This window comes from Coturnix japonica, chromosome 2, assembly GCF_054131305.1.
Source record: "Coturnix japonica strain WE chromosome 2, WE-NBRP24, whole genome shotgun sequence".
Taxonomy (NCBI): domain Eukaryota; kingdom Metazoa; phylum Chordata; class Aves; order Galliformes; family Phasianidae; genus Coturnix; species Coturnix japonica.
In genome coordinates, this window is record NC_140664.1 from 61,210,336 (window position 1) to 61,232,933 (window position 22,598).

Sequence of the window (22,598 nt, forward strand, 5' to 3'; positions counted from 1 at the left end):
CTTTTTCTGGTCACCGTATCTTCTCATCCAAACAAATACAATGTCATGAACAAAAAGTTTTGTTATTTGATCCACTAGGAAAAAAGACACAGTGGTGAAACTCTGAAAAGTTTTCTTAAAAAACAGAGATATCAGAGATAACGTTTTCTGTAGCTGTTATGTATGTAACACTACTACAGTAAAGCAGTAGAAAGTCTGAGAAAAATGTAGAGATGACAGAGGTCATTTGGGTAAAATAGGTATTAAAAAACATTACCAGTTTGCTGGTTTGCTTACAAGGACACATGGAAAAGAGTAAGTTTTGGACTCCACAGGAGTCTTCCTGGTATGGACCGGAAGCTCACTCCACAGATTCCCACCCAGAGGAGTACCTCAGAAGGATACACAGAACCTGGCCTAAGTGGTGTTTCTTCATTCAGAGCAGAGATATAACAACAGACTTCACATGCCAGGTCTGATCACCTGGCCATTCTCAAGCAAGATTTTCAGAACTTATCTTCTGGGAACCTCTCTGCTCTGCTAATGAGAAATTAATTGAGTGTCCGACATCCCAGATGAACACACCAGTCTTCAGTGCTTCTAGAGATTTCTGTCTTGCCATTGGGAGTAAGAGTTGTTCTGAAAGTCTATAGTTCCATTCCAGTGAAGAAAAAGAATTATTTATTAAAGGAAAAATATACTGAATATTTTATCAAGGTTGAAAACTAATTTCTCTTCTGCACTCATATCTTTCTACCTCAGCCAGCTTGGGCTAACCTACAGTAAAATTACTATTACTTTTACTAATAGCACTCACATATCTTATACAGATGAAGTAAATAAGTAGGTTGCTCTGAAAGTAATGTCTCCTATTTATTTCCATGCAAACTACAACAGATATAAGGAACACAATAACACTTGTGCCCCACACAATAATAAATACAAATAATAAACACAATAATAACTTGTGCCCCGGTGGCGCAAGTGGTAGGAATGCCGCGTTGCAACACCGGAGGCCCTGGGCTCGATTCCCCCCTGTGGCGCAAGTGGTAGAAGTGCCGCTCTGCTACACAGGAGGCTCGAATCCCAGGGGGTTGGACTCGATGATCTCTAAGGTTCCTTCCAACCCGCACGAGACTATGATACTATGATACTATTTGATAAAGCAAATTCTCAGCTACTAAATGCTATTTTTCAACACAGTCATCACAATTAGCTCTGCATTTTCACCAGCAATGAACAAGACCCTGCATCCTCTGCTCACAAAAATTTGCATCAGTGGAGGTCACCACTGCTGAAATGCACCACCCACCACCTTACTGTGCACTCATCCACTGTTTGATCTCCATAAACATTCAGAAAACATTAATAAATGTGAATGGATGCCACTATTTCTGCGAGGAAGAATTCCATTATCCATTTTTGCTTCATACACACTTCCACGTCAGACAACATTTCGTCAGATTGCCTCTCTGCTGCCATCTGTTACACAGAAATAAAATGTGATGGAAACATGGGTGGGAAGATTCAACCCCTGCTTATCTGCCACCAACATCTGATGTTGTGGGCCACCATAATAAAATAGGAGGCATTACTTTCAGAGCAGCCCTCTTATGTGCTCCTGAAAATAATTACATAGGAAGTAGTCAAGTATCTCAGCAGTATTGTTTGTATAAGTACTTGTATACATGTAGATAGGCCACAACCCTATTTTAACTCATGGAATTTAAAATCTGCCACTACATAACAATGGAATAAACATGAGGCAAATGACATGACCTAAGGATGGAGTAATAGCCTTTACACTCAATTTCCTGGCTTTTCTTTGTTTGTGTCACACCTTTAATGTTATTTCAGCATTGCGTTTTGTCCTCTAAATTAAATGTACAGTAGGTGTTTTGTATTTAATTTTCTCTTTCTTTCTTTCTTTCTTTCTTTCTTTCTTTCTTTCTTTCTTTCTTTCTTTCTTTCTTTCTTTCTTTCTTTCTTTCTTTCTTTCTTTCTTTCTTTCTTTCTTTCTTTCTTTCTTTCTTTCTTTCTTTCTTTCTTTCTTTCTTTCTTTCTTTCTTTCTTTCTTTCTTTCTTTCTTTCTTTCTTTCTTTCTTTTTTTCCTCCTAAAGGAAAAAGAATGGAAGAGATTCATGAAAGGTTATAAAACACATATTGTGTACTGGAGCGGCTGGAGTAGCTCTTTTGGAGCCTTTTCATTCTCCTGGGAAAATATGTAATTAGGTAGTTTTCTAACATGTGTATTATGTACTGAATTACATGTATTTATACATTTCTCAAAGGAGTATTGCTTACACAATAGCCCGGAGCAACTCTTTTGGAGCCATTTGGGTCTGATATGTAACTATGTACTTAAGACTCATTTACAGTAAATTTTGTTGTGCCTGCATAGTAGCTTTTTATTTTTATTAAAGATTAATTTCAAGGCTTGTGAAGGGTGCTGTGTTGACAGACCTGGAGACTGCTGGCTTCTGTTTACTTACATAATGGGAAAATGGAAGTGATGAAGGTGTGGGGATCCTCAGAATAATCCTTCCAAAATTTACCTCATTCCTGACTTCAGATGTTTCCCAAAGTAGACAGCACATGATTCTGATTCCACCTGAAACTGGACCAATACAGAAAATAATTTCATGTAGGCTGCTAAGTATTTGCAATCTGCTAATCCAGAAACTATTTCATTTTCTTTTCTCATATATATACATACATACATGCACATATAAATATATATATATATAAATCAAACAAACAAAAAATGCCTTAGTACTTGAAAACAGATTTCTGTAGCCATTTACGTACTTTAAAACAGACATAGGCACCCAATATGACTACAAAAAAGGATACTAGATATATTTGTATCCTATCAACATACAATTTTCTGAATTTTATAACATCAGAAAGAATTTGAGGAGTCTGTGATTTTGTTGATTTTTTGTTGTTGTTGTTTATTTGTGGGGTTTTTTTGGTTTTTTTGTTTTGTTTTGTTTTGTTTTTGTTTTTTTTTCCTGGTACAAATGAGATTATAAGCCAAAATAGTTTTCTCCTAAAATCATAAACAAACAAACTCCCTCCACCCGTGAAGTATAGTACAGCTAAAATATGACTTAAAGAGATACACAAGAAAGCAAGGAGTCAGCTGTAATGTAAATACAGTCATAAATATGTTCCTAAATTACCTGAAGTGCCAAGCAAGCTGCAGTAATAGACAAATAATAGACATTATTACCTACTAGAATAAAAAATAATAATAAAAAAGAATAAATTAAAAGTTGATACCAACATTCAAATGAGTTTTATCCCCAGATAATGTAATCTAATTTTGCTTGAAGCTTTTTTCTTTGTTTTGATATTTTAGAAGTCAATGTCAATTTATTTTTTTAAATAATCATATTTAAACCAACGTATCAGACACTAATATTTTTTTCAGAAATGTTACAGTAATAAGTAAGTAATAAATAAGAATTTTCATTTAAAAATACTAAAATAAACTTTTTCAGTTCTTTCTTAATCACAACATAAAGTAGAATTTAGCCCAAACTATGAAGAATTTTAAAACCTTACTATTTTTCATTAACACCAGGCTGTAGGGGACCAAGTGAGAAGGGAGGTTAATGATAGAGGTCAGTACCAGAAGAAGTTTTTTATGCTGTCTGAACAGTGATTTCTGGAGCAGCAGTATAAGTGCCACACACAGTTTTCCCACTACTGTCCATCAGTGGAGCTGCTTTTCTATTTGCAAAACAGTAGCACCCTAAGAACAAGGAAATTTGCCCTGCCTTTCTCTGTTTCACATTAGGAGAACAATTAGGGAAAAGTAATCAAAAAGCATGGAAAATGACTACAGTTGACACATCACTGCCCTGGTACCACCATAATCTATCTCTTTTTAGGGTTGTGCTTAGCTATGCTTTTTGCAGTTTAATGCTCAGAACAGAAGGTACCTTTGTGCACAGAGCATACAGATTTCAGTGAGTTACAGCTGACTCAAATCAAAGCTACCAAAGTACTATGTGTCAATCTGATTCCTAGGAGGCTACTTCTGTGCCTCCATCAGCTTTTTCTTCTCAGCTCATTCTTGCAGTGAAGAAGTCCAAAACCAAGTCTGCAAGTATGTATTTGTTAAGTTCCAGAGAAGAGTTCCTAAAATATCACTGATAAATAGAGGATCATACCTGGAAAGTTTCAGCTCAAGTGGCCAAAGGTGCAGAAAGGAATATGTAACCAAATAAAGCAGGTGTGACAGGCAGCATGCCAGGATGAAAACTGTGAGCCTGGAGTCCTGGTATCACTGTGCCAGCCTACAGATCCCCAAACCCGCGATGTTTCCATTCCTTTACCTGTCAAATGTGCATCATAGTGCTATTCTAGCTACAGTATAAAAGGAAATGTGTAATCACGAAGATCAAATTTAAAGGTTGTATGAATTTTTAGCAACAGCAAGAAACCATTTAAAGTTATGAAAAGTCCTTTTTCTCGGTACTCTAATTTTGAAACACTTCTTATTTTTCCAGTTGGGAGAGCTACTTTTCTTCCTTCAGACTGCATGATTAGAAGTCCAGTTTTGTATCCCTTTCTCACCAGATAAATCTTAGAGATATGAAAGCCCCAGAGGTGTGCCAGTTAGGCTTTATGGCCATCAACACGATTATATACACAGGCACAAGGAGTGCTAGAAATTTACCCAGATCCTTCAAGGACATTGTTAACATGGCCATAATTTACCTCTAGTGTCTTTATTTTCAGCAGAAGGCTCTTCTCAGAGCTGGACACCACCACCAGCTCCAAGACCTTCTCTCTACCAACACAAAGGACCCAAAGGAAGCCACAGCCTTGCTGCCTGGGGCTCTGTGGGCACTGGCAGCATGCTGCACATTCCCTCTTCAGGTCCACAAAAAGCACTGTCCTACTGAACAGCGTTCTAAGGACCTCACTATACTGGAAATCAGGCGGTTTCTATCCCTCAGTTTTGAACCTATTCATTGCCAGGTTTATAACCACTTGTTCCTATGCAAATATTGCTCTTGGGCTTAAAAAGCTTTTTCCCCCTCTCTGGCATTTAGCCCTATATGTATTTATAGAGTACTGTCAAGTCCCCTCTCAGCTTTATTTTGCTAAACTAAACAAGCCAATCTCTTGGTGTCCCTTCCCATAAGATAGGCTTCACAAACTTTTAATATCCTTGCTAAACTTTCCATACATCTGTTCTAGCTTGAATTCAACTTTAACATAGTTATTAAAAGAAGCATGTACTATTCTAAATGAAGTTTCCTGGTGTTGTTTACAGTAGTGTCAGTGCAGTGCCCAACATATTTTGCTTCTCTGCAATTTTATTGCTGTTTCATAGCTACTATGCCACTAGTGAGATTAGGATGGACAGAATTAATTGTGGAGGTTTAGCCCTAGAGAGGCAAGAAGCACTGTGAGTTAAGCTCAAGCTTACAGGGTCTTTCCAGCCCCCATCAGTACAGCTCCCTAGCAGGTCAAGGAGGTAGCCTCTTCCTCACATCTGTGCCACAGATCTCAGTGTTATGGCCACAGCCAACTAAGAGATCAGAAAGCAAGATGCTCCACTGAGGCTGACCTTGTCTCCCACACAACCCACCATCCAACTCATAACATCTTAGTGTACAGCATTTGCTTTTGTTTTGAAATGAGAAAAATGCCAAGTTACCTTCAGATACCAGGCCTGATTCACCAAGGGCCACAGATTCAGACAGTAAGCAGCTCAGCTCACTGCCCTCTTTTCAGGGGACCACATCCTTTTACTGCTGTGCTGCCGTTCCAAAGGCTGCACTTTGGAATGCATGAGTGCTGCCCAGCCTTCTAGCATGCTTCCTTTCAAACCACATTTTAGCTAAAGTCACTCTGCTCCCAGCTGCTGCACGCCAAAAAAATAACCCCCCAAAAAACTTTATAAAAGAGTCAAATAAAATAAAAAATGAGCAGAAGCAAGCAAGCAGCATGCTGATTGTGTCACTCTAACTGGCTGTGACTGCTAGGTAATATGAGCAGGGTTGAACGTTGCATGCAGATGCCCCATACTATGGCAGCAGGACAAAACTGAGAGCTACAGATGGTCACACCACTCTGCCTGCTCCACAGCAGTGCTAAGCACTTTGCAGCATTTTGTCAGAGTTGCAGTTTTTGCTTTTTCCCTCCCCAGATGCTACCCTGAAGTCTGTGCCTAAGCAGGCAATCTCAGCATCAAAATATGTGTAGCCATCCCCATTCTATGGCACTTAAGCATCTGATGAGCAGTTAGCACGAGTAAATATTTCCTCAAGCATCCTCAGTCACTAAACATTTCTTATAAGTGTCAAGAATATAAGTGTCTTAACAGGACTTCCTAGATGTTTCTTCATACTCCATACAACTATTCTCCCTGCAGTGGTGACAAAGGATGCTTCAACCCAACCTGCTGGCAACACTGGGACAGCTGCTACCTGCAATCTCACAGCCTGTGGCTCAGAGGAAATAGAGGAGGCAAGCAGATAATGGCAGGCAGGAGACAATATAACAAGAAGAGATGGTAAGGCTACGTAAATTAAGAGTTATCAGCACAACTTGACATAGTCACTACTTGATGGCCCATTTTCCCTCTTTTCTATTTCATCTCATCCTAGGAACAGTTTATGCAGTGTAGCTTCTGCAGCACATACACCCTGAGTTTTCCACAGATGTGCATGGACAATTCCTCATTATCCCTTCTGTTTTTACAGGCACATATTTTAATAGAAGGAGATAAAAGTCTTTCTGACACATATTCTCTATCATGAAGGATGTAATCCTCACATTAACCTTCAAAATATACCAAAAATATGATACTACCAATTGAAGCTGGACTTCGCTTTCAGGCTAAAAATCCTTCTTTGTTTTCCTTTTTTCCCACCTTCCTTCCTCATATATACAGGTCATTTCCTCAATACATAGATCCCCTTCTTCTCCTAAACATAAAATGTGAAAGCTTTTTTACATTTTAATGTCTCAAAAACAGATTCTCGCTCATTTGCTGGCTTTCTCAAATTTGTAATGTCAAACATACAGTCACTGGTCTTGAAAATATTTTGAAATATATTGAAAAATATTATAAAGGCATAAAAGATTAATACATAAGTTCAAGACAGAACTAAAAAGATCATTTGGGCCTTGGTGTGCCCTCCTTATTTCAGCACAGCTGGACTTCTTTCAAGCTTTAACTTTCAATTTCAACATCCCTTTAATGTTTTACTAATGTTTCATCAATTTGTGTAAACATATAACTCTCTCTCATTTTTTATTCTTAGAACACATAAAGCCATTCCACAAGAAATTCAAAGAGTCTGCTGGATCACTAAGTCGGCAGCAATATCCAGTAAACAGAATTCACTTGGAGTCCTAGATTCCCTCATCCATTCAAGTAGGTTGTATGAAGCACAGCTCTGCATTAGCAGGAACTTTGCATTTCCACAGCAAAATAAGGTTGCTCAAGCCCCACTACTACTGCAAACATAAATCCTAAGAGAATAGCAATTAATGGAATGGCAGCAGCAAGTTGCCAATGAAAATACCACAATGGTGGCTCTCTTAACAACATGCACTACAGCAGAAGAGTCGCACATGCATTGGGCACTGATGGCAGCAGCTGTCAAACCAGACCATAAACCACTGTCACTGAGTTATAAGCACTAAGTGAGCACTGAAATACCACCGAGTCTGGCACATTTTACATTCTCTTAGTGATTACATACATCACTTCATACACATATTTTTCATAAATCAAATACTACAATTAAATTTATTTGGGAAACTCAACATTGCAGCATGAACCATTTCCACAAAATTATGACAAAGGATTAAAATTGTGAGATACAAGAATTTCAAATTCATACACAGGCATCTTTCTCTTTATTCATCCCTCCTCTTAAACAAACAATAATGACTCAGATTCTTTTCTACTCCCTCTTCTTGAAAAAGAAACCTTAAGGAAAAGAAACTTGCAACCTGCCTACTTCCATGGCTTGAAGTGTAAATTTTTAACTGGGAGAAATCCCTATTTGCTTTTATACCTTAGTCAGTAAAACGAAAGGTTTGCTATTAACTTAAGGGTTTTGTATTGTCTGAGTATATGCCTCATCCTTTCTTGACCAGATCACAAATGTAAAAGGTCTCTGAGGAATTAATGGGGTTCTTCAGCCCTTGCTCCTCAGCAGGGTGGAAAGAGAAGAATAAAAATTCTAAAAAATCCAGCTCCAATTCTAAAATCAACAATTGCTGCTGCCATTCAACCAAGTTTTGTAACTATTTTCTTAGAGAAATGTGTTATGAAAGTATTTTAACACAGCTGCTGAAAACAGTTCAGATACTGACTCCCAGTAAACTTCTTTCTGCTCTACCAAATCATGCTCACCTCTTTAAAAGACATTAAAGGGATAGATAATGGAAATAAGGAGTATATTTTTTAGCATCATGAATTTAGTTGGTCAAGCAGTACTAACATGAGCCAGAAATTCCAGAAAGTTAGAAATGTTTTCAGCCACAGCATCTAGTAGTCAGCTTATGGGCATCTCCACTGAGAACAAGCAGGCTGAATCCAGGTCCCAGATATTAGACACTGTGTGTTATTGCTATTTGAAGTTATGGCCAGCAGCTGGGTAATGCTTCTCCTGTGAGGTGATCAGTTTTTGCAGTTTCTAAGTTGTGGTTTGATATGATGAAATCCTTTGTTTTTAAAGGGCATTCTGATAAAGTAACTAAATGTGCTTAGATGATAAATACAGGCTCAGTAAAAATGGACCATGCCTTTAAAGTAAGCTTACATGTCTGATAACAGTTCATAAAATAATATAGGTTTTCCTTTTCTCAATAGAAAGAAATGTTAACAGGGGACAAGCCGCAGACAGGAAGGGAAGGGAAGGGCCAGGGATTCTTGGGATGTCAGATTTACTGCAAGTGGGCTCTATTCTCCACTGTGTTTTTTTCCGGAGCAGGCACAAAGGGTAAGGATGATGAACAAAGTGGCTGCAGGTATAGCTGATGATACAAGAAGTGTACTGAATGAGCAGGTTTTGTAAAATGTTCCACATAACCCTGTATTTTCATGGTTTCCTTACAGATAAAAAAGATCATCCTTGAGCAGCAGTATGGGTGGATAGCTGCCACATTAATAGTTACCATACCAAATCCAACCTGTTTAGCTTCATTTAAACAAGCTACTTTTCTAAAGGTTTTGTTATCCCTTCAGCTGGAATAAGAACATTTCTTATTTATATTAGCTTTTGTGTTATGCACCATGTGGTGGTACAGTAAGAGTGTTCCATCCTAAAGAGCTTACAATATAAATAAAAGAGATACAAGGAGATACATTTTTTCTTGCTTCTAGCAATACAGACCCAAGAAACAGAACAAGCAAGAAGCTTGTTTAAGGTCATAGAGGATACCTGTTGCAGGACTGCAATATTTGAACTCAGACCTGTCACATTCTGCAGTAGCTGTCTACCAATGGGCTTGGTGTCATCCCTTGAGAGAGATTAAAACTGTCATTGCAGGTGCACTGACACAATGTTCTTGCTGCAGTAACAGACCTCAATCAACTCTATCCAGATACAGCCCCAGGCTTATTTCTGGGCATAAAGCATTAGCATTGTTCAAAGTTCTAAGTGAAACTGGCTGACAATTGTTAGCTAGAAGTCTATGCAGCACTTAACACTTAGCTTCTCTGCAATGATCTCCTAACATTAAAAAACCTGGGTGATCATTTCCAATCACAAGCATAAGAATTGTTCTAGTATCTTAATTTGAGCCTCAACTTTACATCTTAACAAACTCCTAGATCTAACAAAATCCTAGAGCTCTGGTCACTCCCTTGTATCTGAGTATTTCATGGATCACCTTCCACAGTATGTAAGCCAGAACAGCATAGGGTTTATTCCCAGGGTCATAGCTGTCACTGAAGGCCACAGGAGAAAGCAGTGTTGTGTGCCCTGCAGGGGAAGATAGCCCATCATGCTTTGTGCAGTGTCTCCTGTCAGGATCCTCTTGCTTCTACTCAGCAAGTGAGAGAGACAGCATGTCTGTGCTACAGAACAAAAGAGGAGGAACAGCTCTGGCAACCACACATACAAGCTCCATGCTCAGCAGCTAATGTTTGGCAGGAACATACAAGAAAAGAGTCTGACATGTTCCTTTATTTTAAGGAATATCTGTGTGTATGCCTTTAACTGTGAACCCAATGCAGCAACCCAAAGGTAGTAAGATGTGTTGGGATACAGCTGAACTCTCAGCATTAACCAGAAACTACATATTGCAAAAGTGGAAAGCTGTCAATTAGTGTGGTTGACAGCCTCAGGGATACAAACTCTTTAACCAAACTCAGTGTTATTGAGCCTGTGGGCTTGGTGAATACCACAAATAGCACATTAACATTAAGTCAAAGGTAAAGCTATGAACATTTTAACAGTAACTGTGGTCCTCTGGGAGGCCTTGATTCTGACAGGGTTTGCCCTCACTCAACATTTCCCTCAGGACCTCCTTTCCATCACACTGTCATCCATAGGCCACAGTGCCTCATGTTTCCAACACAGATGTATTCTCTATACTGTATTTCAAAGGACACTGTGGAAATACAGATATGTGTGCTGCTTCCACATGCCATTAATTCTGAGTCATAAAATAACTAAGCATTTCAACACTCTGGAAAGTATCTGAGAGTCGGTCAGTGAAAGCAGGCCTATGTCCACTTAGTTTGGAGAACCAAGGCCTTCACTGTAGACATGGGCAATATTACAGTCATCAAAACAAAGCTCAGTTCTGTAAAGTTCTACTGCATTCAGAATTTGCTTGACAGAAAATAAACTTCAACTGTACATTGTATTACAGCACATAAAGATGATTTAAAAAAAACCAACAACAACAACAACAAAAAAAAACCACAGGACAACTATTACTCATGTACTTCTTAACAACAACAACAAAAAAATCAGAGCTAGCAAAATTCACTGTAAAATATATTAAAAGATCATTACCACACTCAGTTTAAGAGCAGGACTGACATAAGTGCTAGCACAAAACATCAACAAAGCAGAGCATAAATCTTTCCAGTCCGGAAAAGACTCTTTGGTAGGCTATTTTTTTTCCTACAGAGCAACAATGTAATCTTCAAGCAAACAGAGAAAGTGAAGGAATGATTAACTGAAGGCCAGGCTGATTTTTCACAAATGGAAATGCATTCACCTCCTGGAACTATCAGAATGTATTCCTTTCTGTGGTCTTCCTGTTATTTTAGCTTCTGGAAGGAAAATGTATTTGGAATGATACCTTCGCGTGCACACATGCACTGATATTCACACACATGCGTGTATGTGTGGAGCAGGAGGGTTCAGGCTTAACAACAGTTCACAGGGATAGAGAGTTGCTACATAATGACAAAGAAAATTTCTTTTACTTTTGTAGCGTGTAGGATAATAGCCATTCTCTTTAAGGGATGATACAAGGCTGTTCTCTGGGGTGGTGATGAGATGAGGGGCAAAGTATAAATCCAAAGGAGAACAGACGAGTAAAAATCTGGAAGACTTCACCCTGGCAAAAACCTGTCCAGAAATGTGAGCCTCAGTATCAGCCTGAATGCATTTGCTGAGGTATGCAGAATTGTTTTAGCAGATCTTTATATCCCCAGCAAGCTGCTGTCTTCAAATCTCAGGCTCTAGGACTTCTCCTAGTAAGGAGCTGGGCAGCCTTCCTCTGATTATGGGAAAACATGAAGCATGGGAAATCTCAAAGCAGCAGGCAGAAAGGGCTTCACAGAGAAATGGAGACAGATCTTTATATAGGCCCACGCTGAGCCAGGTATGTAAACATTTGCACAGCTATAAGCTCTAGGAACACTCCCATTGTAATCAAGGAGATCTCTTAAACACGCTTACCGTGGCGCTTGTGCTTACATACCTGGCATAAACGGAGACAGAACAGCCACCACAGGGCCCGCTCACAGGGAGGTTTGTGGTGAGCACCAACAGTGAGCAATGGGGCCACAGACACAAGCTTGCATTCTCAAGAGTGGCTGATAATTCTGTATGGCCAAGTAGGGTAAAGCTGATATTCAGAGATACTAAAATAAACAGCTAAGAAACTTTAAAAATCTATGTATATGTGTGTATTTAAATATTTATATATAAATAAAATCAGGTCATAAGCTTCAAGATGGGAACTCACAACTTCTGAACCTAACATCTGCTGTTACAAACTGAAGTAAATGTCAAATACCAATGTTTCTTACATGCTACTTAATTAAAAAGAAGAGAAATAGTATTCATGCATGACTTTAGTCATTCAAAAGATCCTAAAACTCAAACAAACAGAGCTGTGAGCCATAGTTATCTCTCTGTAACTGGGGCAAAACTTAGAGCACTGAGCTTTACCAATGGAAATACTAAAGTTCATACTAAATAAGAAGAACAAATGGTGCATAACATACCAGGAAAAAAAAAAATTAAAATTAGTGGGCATATGGAATCCAAATGTGGGAGTAAAATTTGAGAGTTAATTATTAATATATTGTAATATTTCAGCCTGCAGTCCAGAATCTTCAAGTCAGGAAGAATCCATTATCAACCTTGAAGAACAAGATTAATTACATGCACCAGACAGTTTTATGTCATTATTAGACATGAAGAAAAAACAGTACATCATATTACATCATCCATTACTTAGTACTTATTTTCTAAAGAAAAAGGAAGGGTGAAAAAGAAGAATATTTAGAATGGTATTTTAAAAACAAGTCTTGCTTTTTCAATAAGAAATTCACTTTGCTCATGGAATTTCTTCACATCCTCAGAAACCATTAATACAGTTTGAGTTTCTTCAAGTATTTGCTGATTTTCTTCTTCATAAAGTAACTGCTCCACATACAAGAAGTCCTAAAAACAAACAAAAAACCCACAACTTTTTCCTGATCCTTCTTTACAAACTTCTTGCTTTAACATGCAGAGGTTGGGTTTTTTTTTGTTTTTTTTTTCTGTCTCCATAACTCTCACCAAAATCCATTATTTATCTCAAGCAGATAAAATATGTGTTTAAGTTAGAGCACCTATCTTGCTCTTCTAAACACATCATTTTCTGAAAGCTAACAGATGCATCAGAAAGAATAACAAAAAACTGAACTTGCAGAAAGGTTTTCAACATTTGATCTCAGCATAACATTGCCACTAGCTCCTTTGTGAACAACCAAATGAAACTGTGCTCCTTTTTCAAGCAAAACTTCCATCACCTCTCCTGTCAAGGAGCTGGGCTTGTTCAGTCTGGAGAAGAGAATATTGTGAATAGACTTCACTGCGTCCCTTTCGTATTTAAAGAGAAGGAAATCAATTTTTACATGGGTAGATAGTGATAAGACAAGGTGAAATGGTTTTAAAATAAAAGAGAGGAGATTTAGATAAGATGTCAGGGGGAAGTTTTTCTCTGAGAGGGTGGTGAGGTGCTAGAACAGGTTGCCCAGAGAGACAGTGGATGTCCTGTCCCTGAAGGAGTTCAAGGCCAGGTAGGATGGGACCTTGTCACGGTTTGAATGGAAAAAAAAAAAAATGCACCTGCGTCCATGACAGGGGCCGTGGGCCCCGCAGGGGCCCTAGGCCGAAAGGAAAAAGTTAATTAGGAAAAGAAAACAGCGGCAACGATCTAAGGAGGCACACTTATTTACTGAATACTATATCGAAATACAGAATAACACAATATAATACAATATAATTGAAAATTGACCTAATGAATCAAGCAAAATAGGAGAGAGAATGAGTCCCGTAATCGAGAGGCCTACTGTGAAATCTAGGCAAACGGCGAAGGCTCCCACACACTCCCCTGAACGCAAGAACTTGAAAGACGTCAGTCTAGTCTGCGACCGAATTAATATAGAGTCCAGGTCCCGTGACCTATTGTGTTGTTCTCTGGGAGATGTAGTCTTCTTCTGTAAGTTGCAGATTCAGTAAAATTATTCATGCTTTATATGATGTTATGATGTGGAATACTGATAGCAAAATTACAAAATTATTAACCATGACAGACCTGAGCAACCTAATGTAGTATTTGACCTAGAAGTTGGCAACCCTGCCTGCAGCAGGGACCTTGAGGTCCCTTCCAACCCAAGCCATTCTGTAATTCCACAATCTACACTACACTATGAAGAGAGGAGTGTCACAGTTAAAGTCTGTTAAGTTATATAGCTACATCTGTTTAGATATTTTCTCCTACAAGAGTGGTCTCCAGTGTTCCCTGTAGTTATGAGGTTTCTATTTTCAAATTAGAAATATTCATTAATAAGAGAGATGGGAGAACTTCACCATAGTATCACTGTTACTTCAGTGTTGACCTGTTGACAAGGTTGGGTGTTTTTCCAGTAATGGCAGCAAAGTGAGAAGGAATGTGGGGAAGACCAGAGTTCACGGTTCCACTTAACCAGCATGTCCACGGCTGTTTTCCATAGGAAGGTTGAGATTGTGTTCACCAAAGATTATGAGGAAGCCGTCCTGGATGACTGGATGCTCCTATATAATGGTCAGTGCTGCTGAGATATATATCCAACAGACTGCAAAGCAGAAGACCACTTATTGGTGTGATTGCTTTGAAGAGCTATGCTTGGTCTGGCTCCCCAGTGTCTCAGCTTTGATTCTGCAATAGGTAAAGATGCTAGAGGGATAGAGAAAAAAAACAAAAACAAAAACAACAAAACTCTTATTTCAGGAAAGCTAATTCCTGGAATTATTACTGCCAGGGGGACACGGCAACAGAGCAAATAAAAAGGGAGATTCAGGGTAGTACTTTCCTATCAAGTTGGCATACACCCCAGAGATTACTCAGCAATTCTCTGGGATCAGCGAATAAAAGACAGCTGTGGGAATGTAACATTGCCATTGAAGGCATCGACAACCTTGTAAAGACCCAGTAAAATCACTTCAAATTGAGCAAAAACATGTAACTGGGCTGGATTCCCAGCTGGCACGAACTGGTATGATTCCACGTACAAAGAGCCAGGCATCTTGGTTGTACATTTCCTACTGAGATCATGCTCCTAGGTACAACTGGCCCTTCTAGTTTTCTGCAGTGTGGTGGTGTACAGACACTCTGCAGAAATCTCCCTTGGACCTGGGGGCAGCAGAGGTGTCCCCTAGATATTTTTGCTGTTATGGAGGAGAAATTGGCCAAAATATTACACCCACAGGCTGCACCAGTAGCACCATGCCACCTAATCAAAGCATAGGAACAAGCACATTCATCCCTTATTGACAATAAAAGGTGGCAAAGCAAGATTAGATGTAAGTTAACCACACAGGACTCCACCTGGCCCCATTAGGCAGAGCTGAACTCCAGGATAAGAAATTGAACAGTTAAACTGCATTCCTCTCTTAATACACATTAAAAGAAAAGTCCTTGTCTTTAGGCAACTAAAAATCCACTTTTCTGGAAAAGTGAATTGAAATGGCTGGTCAGAGTTAGGTTTAGGGTTAGGTTAGGGTTAGGAATACGGTTAGGATAAGGGTTAGGCTTAGGGTAAGTTTAGGTTAGAGTGAGGGTTAGGTTACAGTTAGGAATAGGGTTAGGGTTAGGGTTAGGGATAGGGATAGGGATAGGGATAGGGATAGGGATAGGGATAGGGATAGGGATAGGGATAGGGATAGGGATAGGGATAGGGATAGGGATAGGGATAGGGATAGGGATAGGGATAGGGATAGGGACAGGGTAGGGTTAGGGTCAGTATTATGGTTAGGGTTAGGGTTAAGGTTAATGTTAGAGTTATGGTAGGGTTAGTGTTAGTGTTAGGGTAGTGTTAGGGTTAGGGTTATGGTAGTGTTCTGGTTAGTGTGGCATTATGTTTAGTGTTAGGTTTAAGGTTATTGTTAAGGTGTGGTTAGGGTTAGGTTTAGTGTAGTGTTAGGGATAGGATTAGGGTTTAGGTTAGGTTTACATTTAGGTTTAAGGTTAGTTTTAGGTTTAGTGTTAGGATTAGTTTTAGGGTCAGGTTTAGAGTACATTTAGGGTTAGGGTTATGGTTAAACTGGTTTTCGAAAGCAGTTTACCTTGGACAGATTGCAAGAACAAGAATGCTTTCTGGGAAATTTCCAAGTTAACACATTTCTTCTTTGAAAACTAGAGAAAGTATTCAGAGATTTATTGGATAATCTGTGTCAGTTTTAACGTTTAAGGATCTGAAAGAGGGACAAAAGAAAAAATAAATAAATAAAAGTAGTCAGATCTTCTGAGTGTAGCCAAAATTTGTAGTGATAAAAGAAATCAGATATTTGGTAGCCAAGTCCAATAATATAAAATAAAACCGACAATAATAAGGATAGCTGTGTTCTCTGAATTCATGGCTGATGAATAGAAACCATTTATATTACTGTAATATCCAAGTGAAATCATTATCTATTATGTTGATCAAATGCACAGGAACTGGCAGTCCTTGCCTACAGGACTTAAAAGTTAAGTGGATAAGCCAGAGAGCAAGAGGTAGAAAAGCAGTTACCAGCAGGCCTGAATGGAGCAGTTGAGCAGTTCTCTCCCCAGCAGCATCCACTAGTCAAGAATTTCTGAGTATTTTCTTCAGGTAAGACACCACTGCATTCAGAGCTGTCAGAGTGTGTCCAGAGGAGGCCACAAAGATGATCAGAGGGCTAGAGTACCTCTCTTAATAAGGCTAAGGGAGCTGGGCCTGTTTACTCTAAGGGTGGTGAGTCACTCGAACAACTTGCCCTGTTGTTACCCGAACAACAGCTGTTAATGCCCTGGCTCTGGAGGTGTTCAAGGTCAGGTTGGATGGAGACCCAGGGAACATGACCTAGTTGTTGGAAACCCTGCCCATGGTAGGGGAGGGCTAGAACTTGATGATCTTCAAGGTCCCTTCCAACCCAAGCCATTATGATCCAGATGTTTTTACATGAATATTCTGTGACTTGGCAGGATAAGGTGCAAGTGCAACCACAAACCTTTAGCATGGTTCATACTCCAACAGTTTTGCTGGCTTGCTGTCCCAAAGGCAGGCTATCTCTCAAGATTGGGAGTGAAGTTAGTCACAGAGCAGTTACCACTAGCTGCTCGCAGATTTTACATGGCAGAAGGGCTCAAGAAGTACAACTAGAAGCCAGGAAAAGCTGCCCTGCCCTACAACCCAGCACTTCCCTTTGTCCCTACATAGCTTAACTAGCATTCCAGCTGCACTGGACTGAAATCAAGAGGCTTTCCCTTTCCAAGAAAGAGAAATAAGGACTAAACCACCTTTTGGACTCCAAATCACCCCAGAAGGCCTCACAACCTCATCTGGATCCCCAGATCACCATTCCCAAACCCCTTGTGCCCCACACCTTCTCTGAAAACCTGTCTCTCCCTGTCACCAGATGTGAACTCTGTGGGTCCAGCTGGTTTCTGGCCCACCACTGTGAAGGACCCATGGGGCTGTGCCATGCCCCTCCAAATGCCTCTCAAAGCAAGGCACCACCACATCTCAAGGGCAGAGCTGATGGCCTCTCTTTTGGGGACTGTTCTTAAAGGAGAAGAGCAGTTGCTGGGGCACCCACATCCCAGCTGCTCCTTTACAAGAAAAGCACACGCACAATGGTAGCATTATCTAGAAACATAAAAGCGAGGAAATTTTTCAGATAGGAATTTCTAAAATACGTATCCATAGAGCCCAAATACTCTTTCACATACTTCCAGTTTCTTCCCAAATTTACATGGGGAAAAATACATTTTTGACACAACAGGTTAAAAGATGAGTTACTGACAATGTTTGAAATGCAGACTGAGTTCCTGATTTTTTATTTTAGAAACTCTTGCATTTCACACTCGTATGAAAATTGAACTAGATCATTTAATCTGCACATCTTTTTCTCTTTCCACTATTCAGTTTGAGAGTAGATAGCAAAATTGGATATTTTCCAAAGAGAATCTTTTTTTTTTTCTTTTTTTTTTTTTTTTTTTTGGTAGGGTGGGAATTTCATAAATTAATGAGCAAGGAATAAAGGAGAGCTTTAGCTAGTGTCAGGCTGTTTCAAATTTCTTCTGTATTTGAGCATGCAAGCTTTCAATCCACTTTTCATTGGTATCTACTTCTGGAGTTCAAATATTTCAGTATTTCCTGGAATGCATATGAGCATTACAAATATAATCAGACTGAAATCCACTTTCAAAACATTTTGTCATTACTGATCCAGAGCTACTTTTAAGTGTAGGCTAAATTCCACATTCAGCTGTGTCCGGGAAGTTCAGTGGGTTCCATGTGCACACCTTGAAAGCAGAAACAAGCCATCTGAAATTAATGAGATAAGTGTGGGTCCCATCCTTCTATCTGGGAAATGTGGAGTGAAAAGTTCAAACCCAAAAGCTACTTATAAAATCAAGACCATTAAGTAAATGCTGAGCCAGAATGTATCAAAGGCAAAAGAAGTAATTCCATGTGCTCCACTTGGCACTGGACCAGGCCCTTAGTTTGAAATTCTGAAGGGTGAGGAACATGGAAAATGATGCAGTATTACCTTCTGGTTTTCAAAAGGCAAAGTCTGTTGCCCATTCTTCTAGGGACATTTTTGAAGCAAGTGATCAGAGCATACATCTCCATCTCAGGGAACAGATCATGAATGACTACCTAGTTTGAGTGCATTTTCCAAGACTGGGATAACTTTTGTTTGCACTCAGTTCTTACCGGGCTGCTACATGGCCTGGTGGCATAGGTAGCTCCATTGGTGCTCCATCTATGTGTCTGTCCTGCCTGTGTGATTTCAGCTTTCTGCTTGGGAACCACTATGCAAACACAGTAACACAATCACAGAGTACTTAAGGCTTTCCTGCATCAATTCTGAAATCCCTAGATTGGGCTTTTTCAGGCTACAGCCAAGCCTGTCCGCCAGTCCATGCCTGGGATTATTCTCCACATCATTAATGCTGCATATCACTATTAGAGCTTAAGTGACCACAAGGATCAACCAGAGTGACATTTTTGCTAGATTTTTCTCAGTGTACCAAAACCTGCTGTAGGAATACAAGGACTGTACAGAGCAGCAGCTATGGAGCAAGATAAACAGTATGAGAATCAAGGACACCTTTAGAAGAAGAAAGAACAGCCCACGGCTCTGATAGGATAAACACCCACATGAACGACTGAAGAGTGTGGAGTGTTCTGTTGACATATAGGGGTGAATGAGAAAGCTAGGAAAAGAAAACTTGTGAAGGTATATAAGTGATGTGAGAACTTGTAATAAACAATTTGGATCATTCACATCTGAGTCTGTGCATTGACGTGCGGAAATCAGACTCTATAACCAGAGATAGGTAATAAAGCAGGCATGCGTTTATTCAGTGCTGGGCACATGGGGGATAATTCCTCCAATCATGCGCACCAATGGACAAAAGCATTGGAAAGTTATAGAGCAAGCGTATACATATTCACCAAATTCCCAAGAAATCATTCACATAATCATTGTTTATCTGGTACCTCATTTCCATGCTGTCCCTCCTACTGACGCGTGCGCAGTCCATAGTGGCGGTCCCGCTCTGGTGGTTGTTGGGATGAAGTCAGAAGTCTTCCTCAGGTTACTTCGACCCAGCTCCTCTACTCAATCAGTCAAAATTAATTTCTTTGGCTACCTTTCCCTTCTAGCTGCACTGTCTTAACTATAGACTCAGCTGTGCTATCCCAGCTGTGTTAGCAATGTCGACATGTCCCACTAGTCCTATTCTTCTAACATTCCCCAAGGCGTAGGATGCTTAATTTTCATGAAGAGTCCCTATTTTCTTGATTCTTGCTTTCAGCATCAGAAGCAGCAACCTGTCATCATGTTTACTTCATCATTTTTCCTCTTCTCTTTTCACTTTATTCACTTGTGTTCTTTTCCTTGCTTTGTCCTTTTCTTTTTTTCACCTTATACGTAAAACCATCTTTTTTTCCATTTCCTCTAATGCTGCCAGTAGTCCTTCCTGGGAATATACATTACAGCTAATCTGCCTAAGCTTAAAGTCACTATTCCAGTCAGAAAATGAGATTAACTTCCTGAACTTTTTGCAGCCGTTGCCAGAAAGGCCAAACTCTAACAGTTCATGATCTCAGTTTTATGTGTAAGCAATCACTAGGTACAAGGATACTATCTGTTTATATCAAAATGATCTGTGGAGGTCTTTCACAAGCCCTTTGGGGAGGCTTCACTCTACTTCAGTGAAGGGGGATTGGGAAACTGCAGTTGTTCATGTTGGTTTTACAGGAAAAATAGAATGTCCTCACTTTGCAAAACAATTTAATTTCTCTGCTGTGCTGCAACACATGCATACTAAAATCAACACAATGGGTCTACACGACAGACAATGGATTCCATCTGTCTAAACAGAGATGGCCTCCACTATCAGGTCAGCTCACAATCACTATTCTGTCCTTTTGATTGGAAAGTACCAAACTGCACATGCACAGTTTAAAAGAAGGGATTGGGACTTGTCCAGCATCAAACAGGAAATCTGTGGCACATGGATTCTCTGATAGCCTCCAGTTAGTCCAACAGACACTTGAGCTTGTTTTCTCTGCTACGCTATGAAGCCCTACAGATCTAAGATAAATCCCACCATTTCAAGATCTTTTCCTGTATCTTCTGCTACCAATCTTCTTCTCATCTTAGGAGTTGAACTTCTGTCTCCTTCTCCAGCAAAAAATTCTGAAGAACTACCTCTTACTTTACTGATACAAAGAGTAAGGGAATACACTTGATCAGTCCAATTCAGATAGCTTTAAATCACATAATGCTTATTTCCTTACAGAGCAAATGCTCATGCCCAGTTTATTCAAATACATAACTAACATTAATAAGGAGCCTCTATTTCAAAGTAACATGCAAAATCACCTCAATCCCAGCGTTCAGCTGCTGACTGCCCAGGTGGTACTGCAGACAATTAGATATTAAAAAAAATATATTGCTAGTAAAATCATTTATAGAATTCAATTCCAACAACTGCCTAAAAAAAATAAAAAAATAATTAAAAAAAAAAAAAAAAAAATCCTAAAAAAACTTACTCCCAAAAACCTTGAGAACTGAGCTGGACAATTGGACAATTCCGGGCATGTAACAAAGCCAGCAATTACCTTCATTTTTTTCCCCAAAGACATATATATGTTCAAGAGATGTTGCCAGCTCCATAAAATTTATCATGAAACTTGCTATGGATTGTTTTCCTTTTAAAATCATATCCAGATATATTGTCCTATCAAACTACTTCAGAAATCTCCTATTAATTTTTAAACCACTCCTGATTGTTCTAATGTCTGATTCTGGGTATGTGAGTATGTAAGTATGGCAGTAGTCCACATTTTCCACAATAAGCTACTCACAGAAATGTTTACAGAATCACAGAATCAGAGGGGTTGGAAGGGACCTCCAGAGATCATCGAGTCCAGCTTCCCTGCCACTTTGCCCCCACACCTGAGATATTTACAGACCTGGATCAGGTCCTCTCTCAGTCTTCTTTTCTCAGAGCTAAACAGACCCAGTTTACTTATCATTTCTTCACAGGGGAGATGCTCCAGGCCCTTCACCATCTTTGTGACCCTGCACTGAACTCTCTCCAAGAGATCCCTGTCTTTTTTGTACTGGGGAGCCCAGAACTGGACACAGTACTCCAGATGAGGCCTTACCAGGGCAGAATAGAGGGGGAGGATCACCTCCCTCAACTTGCTGTCCTCTCTTCAAAACACAGTTCTCTAAATGAGTCTTCTACTAATGTTGCACAGTAGAACTGATAACAGTATGATCATTAATGCAGCTATATGTAGTATAGCACTCACGGGCATTTAAGAAGTGCCCAAGTTTTACATAATATCATAATTTAAAGTGAAAATGGAATGAGAGAGCAATTGTTTTTAGCCTCAGCAAAGAAGCAACCCCCCTTGTGGTCCGGTGGCACAGTGGTAGAAATGCCGCTTTGCAACACCGGTAGGCCCGGGTTTGAATCCCCCCTGTGGCACAGGTGGTAGAAGTGCCGCTCTGCTACACAGGAGGTTCGAATCCTGGGGTTTGGACTTGATGATCTCTAAGGTCCCTTCCAACCCGCACGAGACTGTGAGACTGTGAAATTTTCTGGATGAGAGCATAATAAAACACGAAAGTCTTTCCTATGGGAAGTTAAGAAATGGGGATTTGAGTACCTGGAATGTGCCTGATTATTCTAAAGCATCTCCAGAGAGAAAATATGTTAATAGCTTGTCTGTATGCAAATGACACAATCTGGCATATTCAAAAATATACAAAATTTATGCTGTTGACTTAGGTTTAGATTCAAAGCCCACTGAAATCAGTGAGAGTTCTCTTTCATTGCTAGGCAGGGGGGTTGGAACTACATGATCCTTGAGGTCCCATCCAACCCGGGTCATTCTGTGATTCTGTGATTCTGTGATTCATTGTCTTCAAAGTGCAATGGATTAGGGTTTCAATTACACAGTGCTTATGGCATAAAATAGGTCTGTAATGTTTTCTACATTTCATATGTAGTTTTCATACTTTGGGATAATCAATTTCTTGGTTCAATGTGTTGTAAACCAGCAATACATGCTTAGAAATCAGACGTATGCCCTAAAACTCTGCAAAAGCAGTCGTAACTGTAAAGGAGGTAAGGCAAACCCCATA

The 22,598-nt window shown here is 39.6% G+C and overlaps 1 protein-coding gene across 5 annotated transcripts in view; it reads right to left on the minus strand.

The window, feature by feature from the left end:
* Positions 1-637: 637 nt before the first annotated feature.
* Positions 638-22,598, minus strand: part of SUGCT (succinyl-CoA:glutarate-CoA transferase) — a 349,368-nt gene continuing 327,407 nt past the window's right edge. For 3 of the 5 annotated variants that reach the window (XM_085537628.1, XM_085537627.1, XM_085537625.1), the window contains 2 exons: positions 2,535-2,596; positions 638-2,093 (listed from right to left, as the gene is read on the minus strand). In XM_085537628.1, the coding sequence (XP_085393754.1) occupies positions 1,884-2,093; positions 2,535-2,596 (272 nt within the window). In that variant the 3' untranslated portion in view covers positions 638-1,883. Of the gene's footprint in view, positions 2,094-2,457; positions 2,597-22,598 lie in introns of those variants that run through there. The other 2 variants (XR_014942655.1, XM_085537631.1) reach the window with 1 other exon arrangement.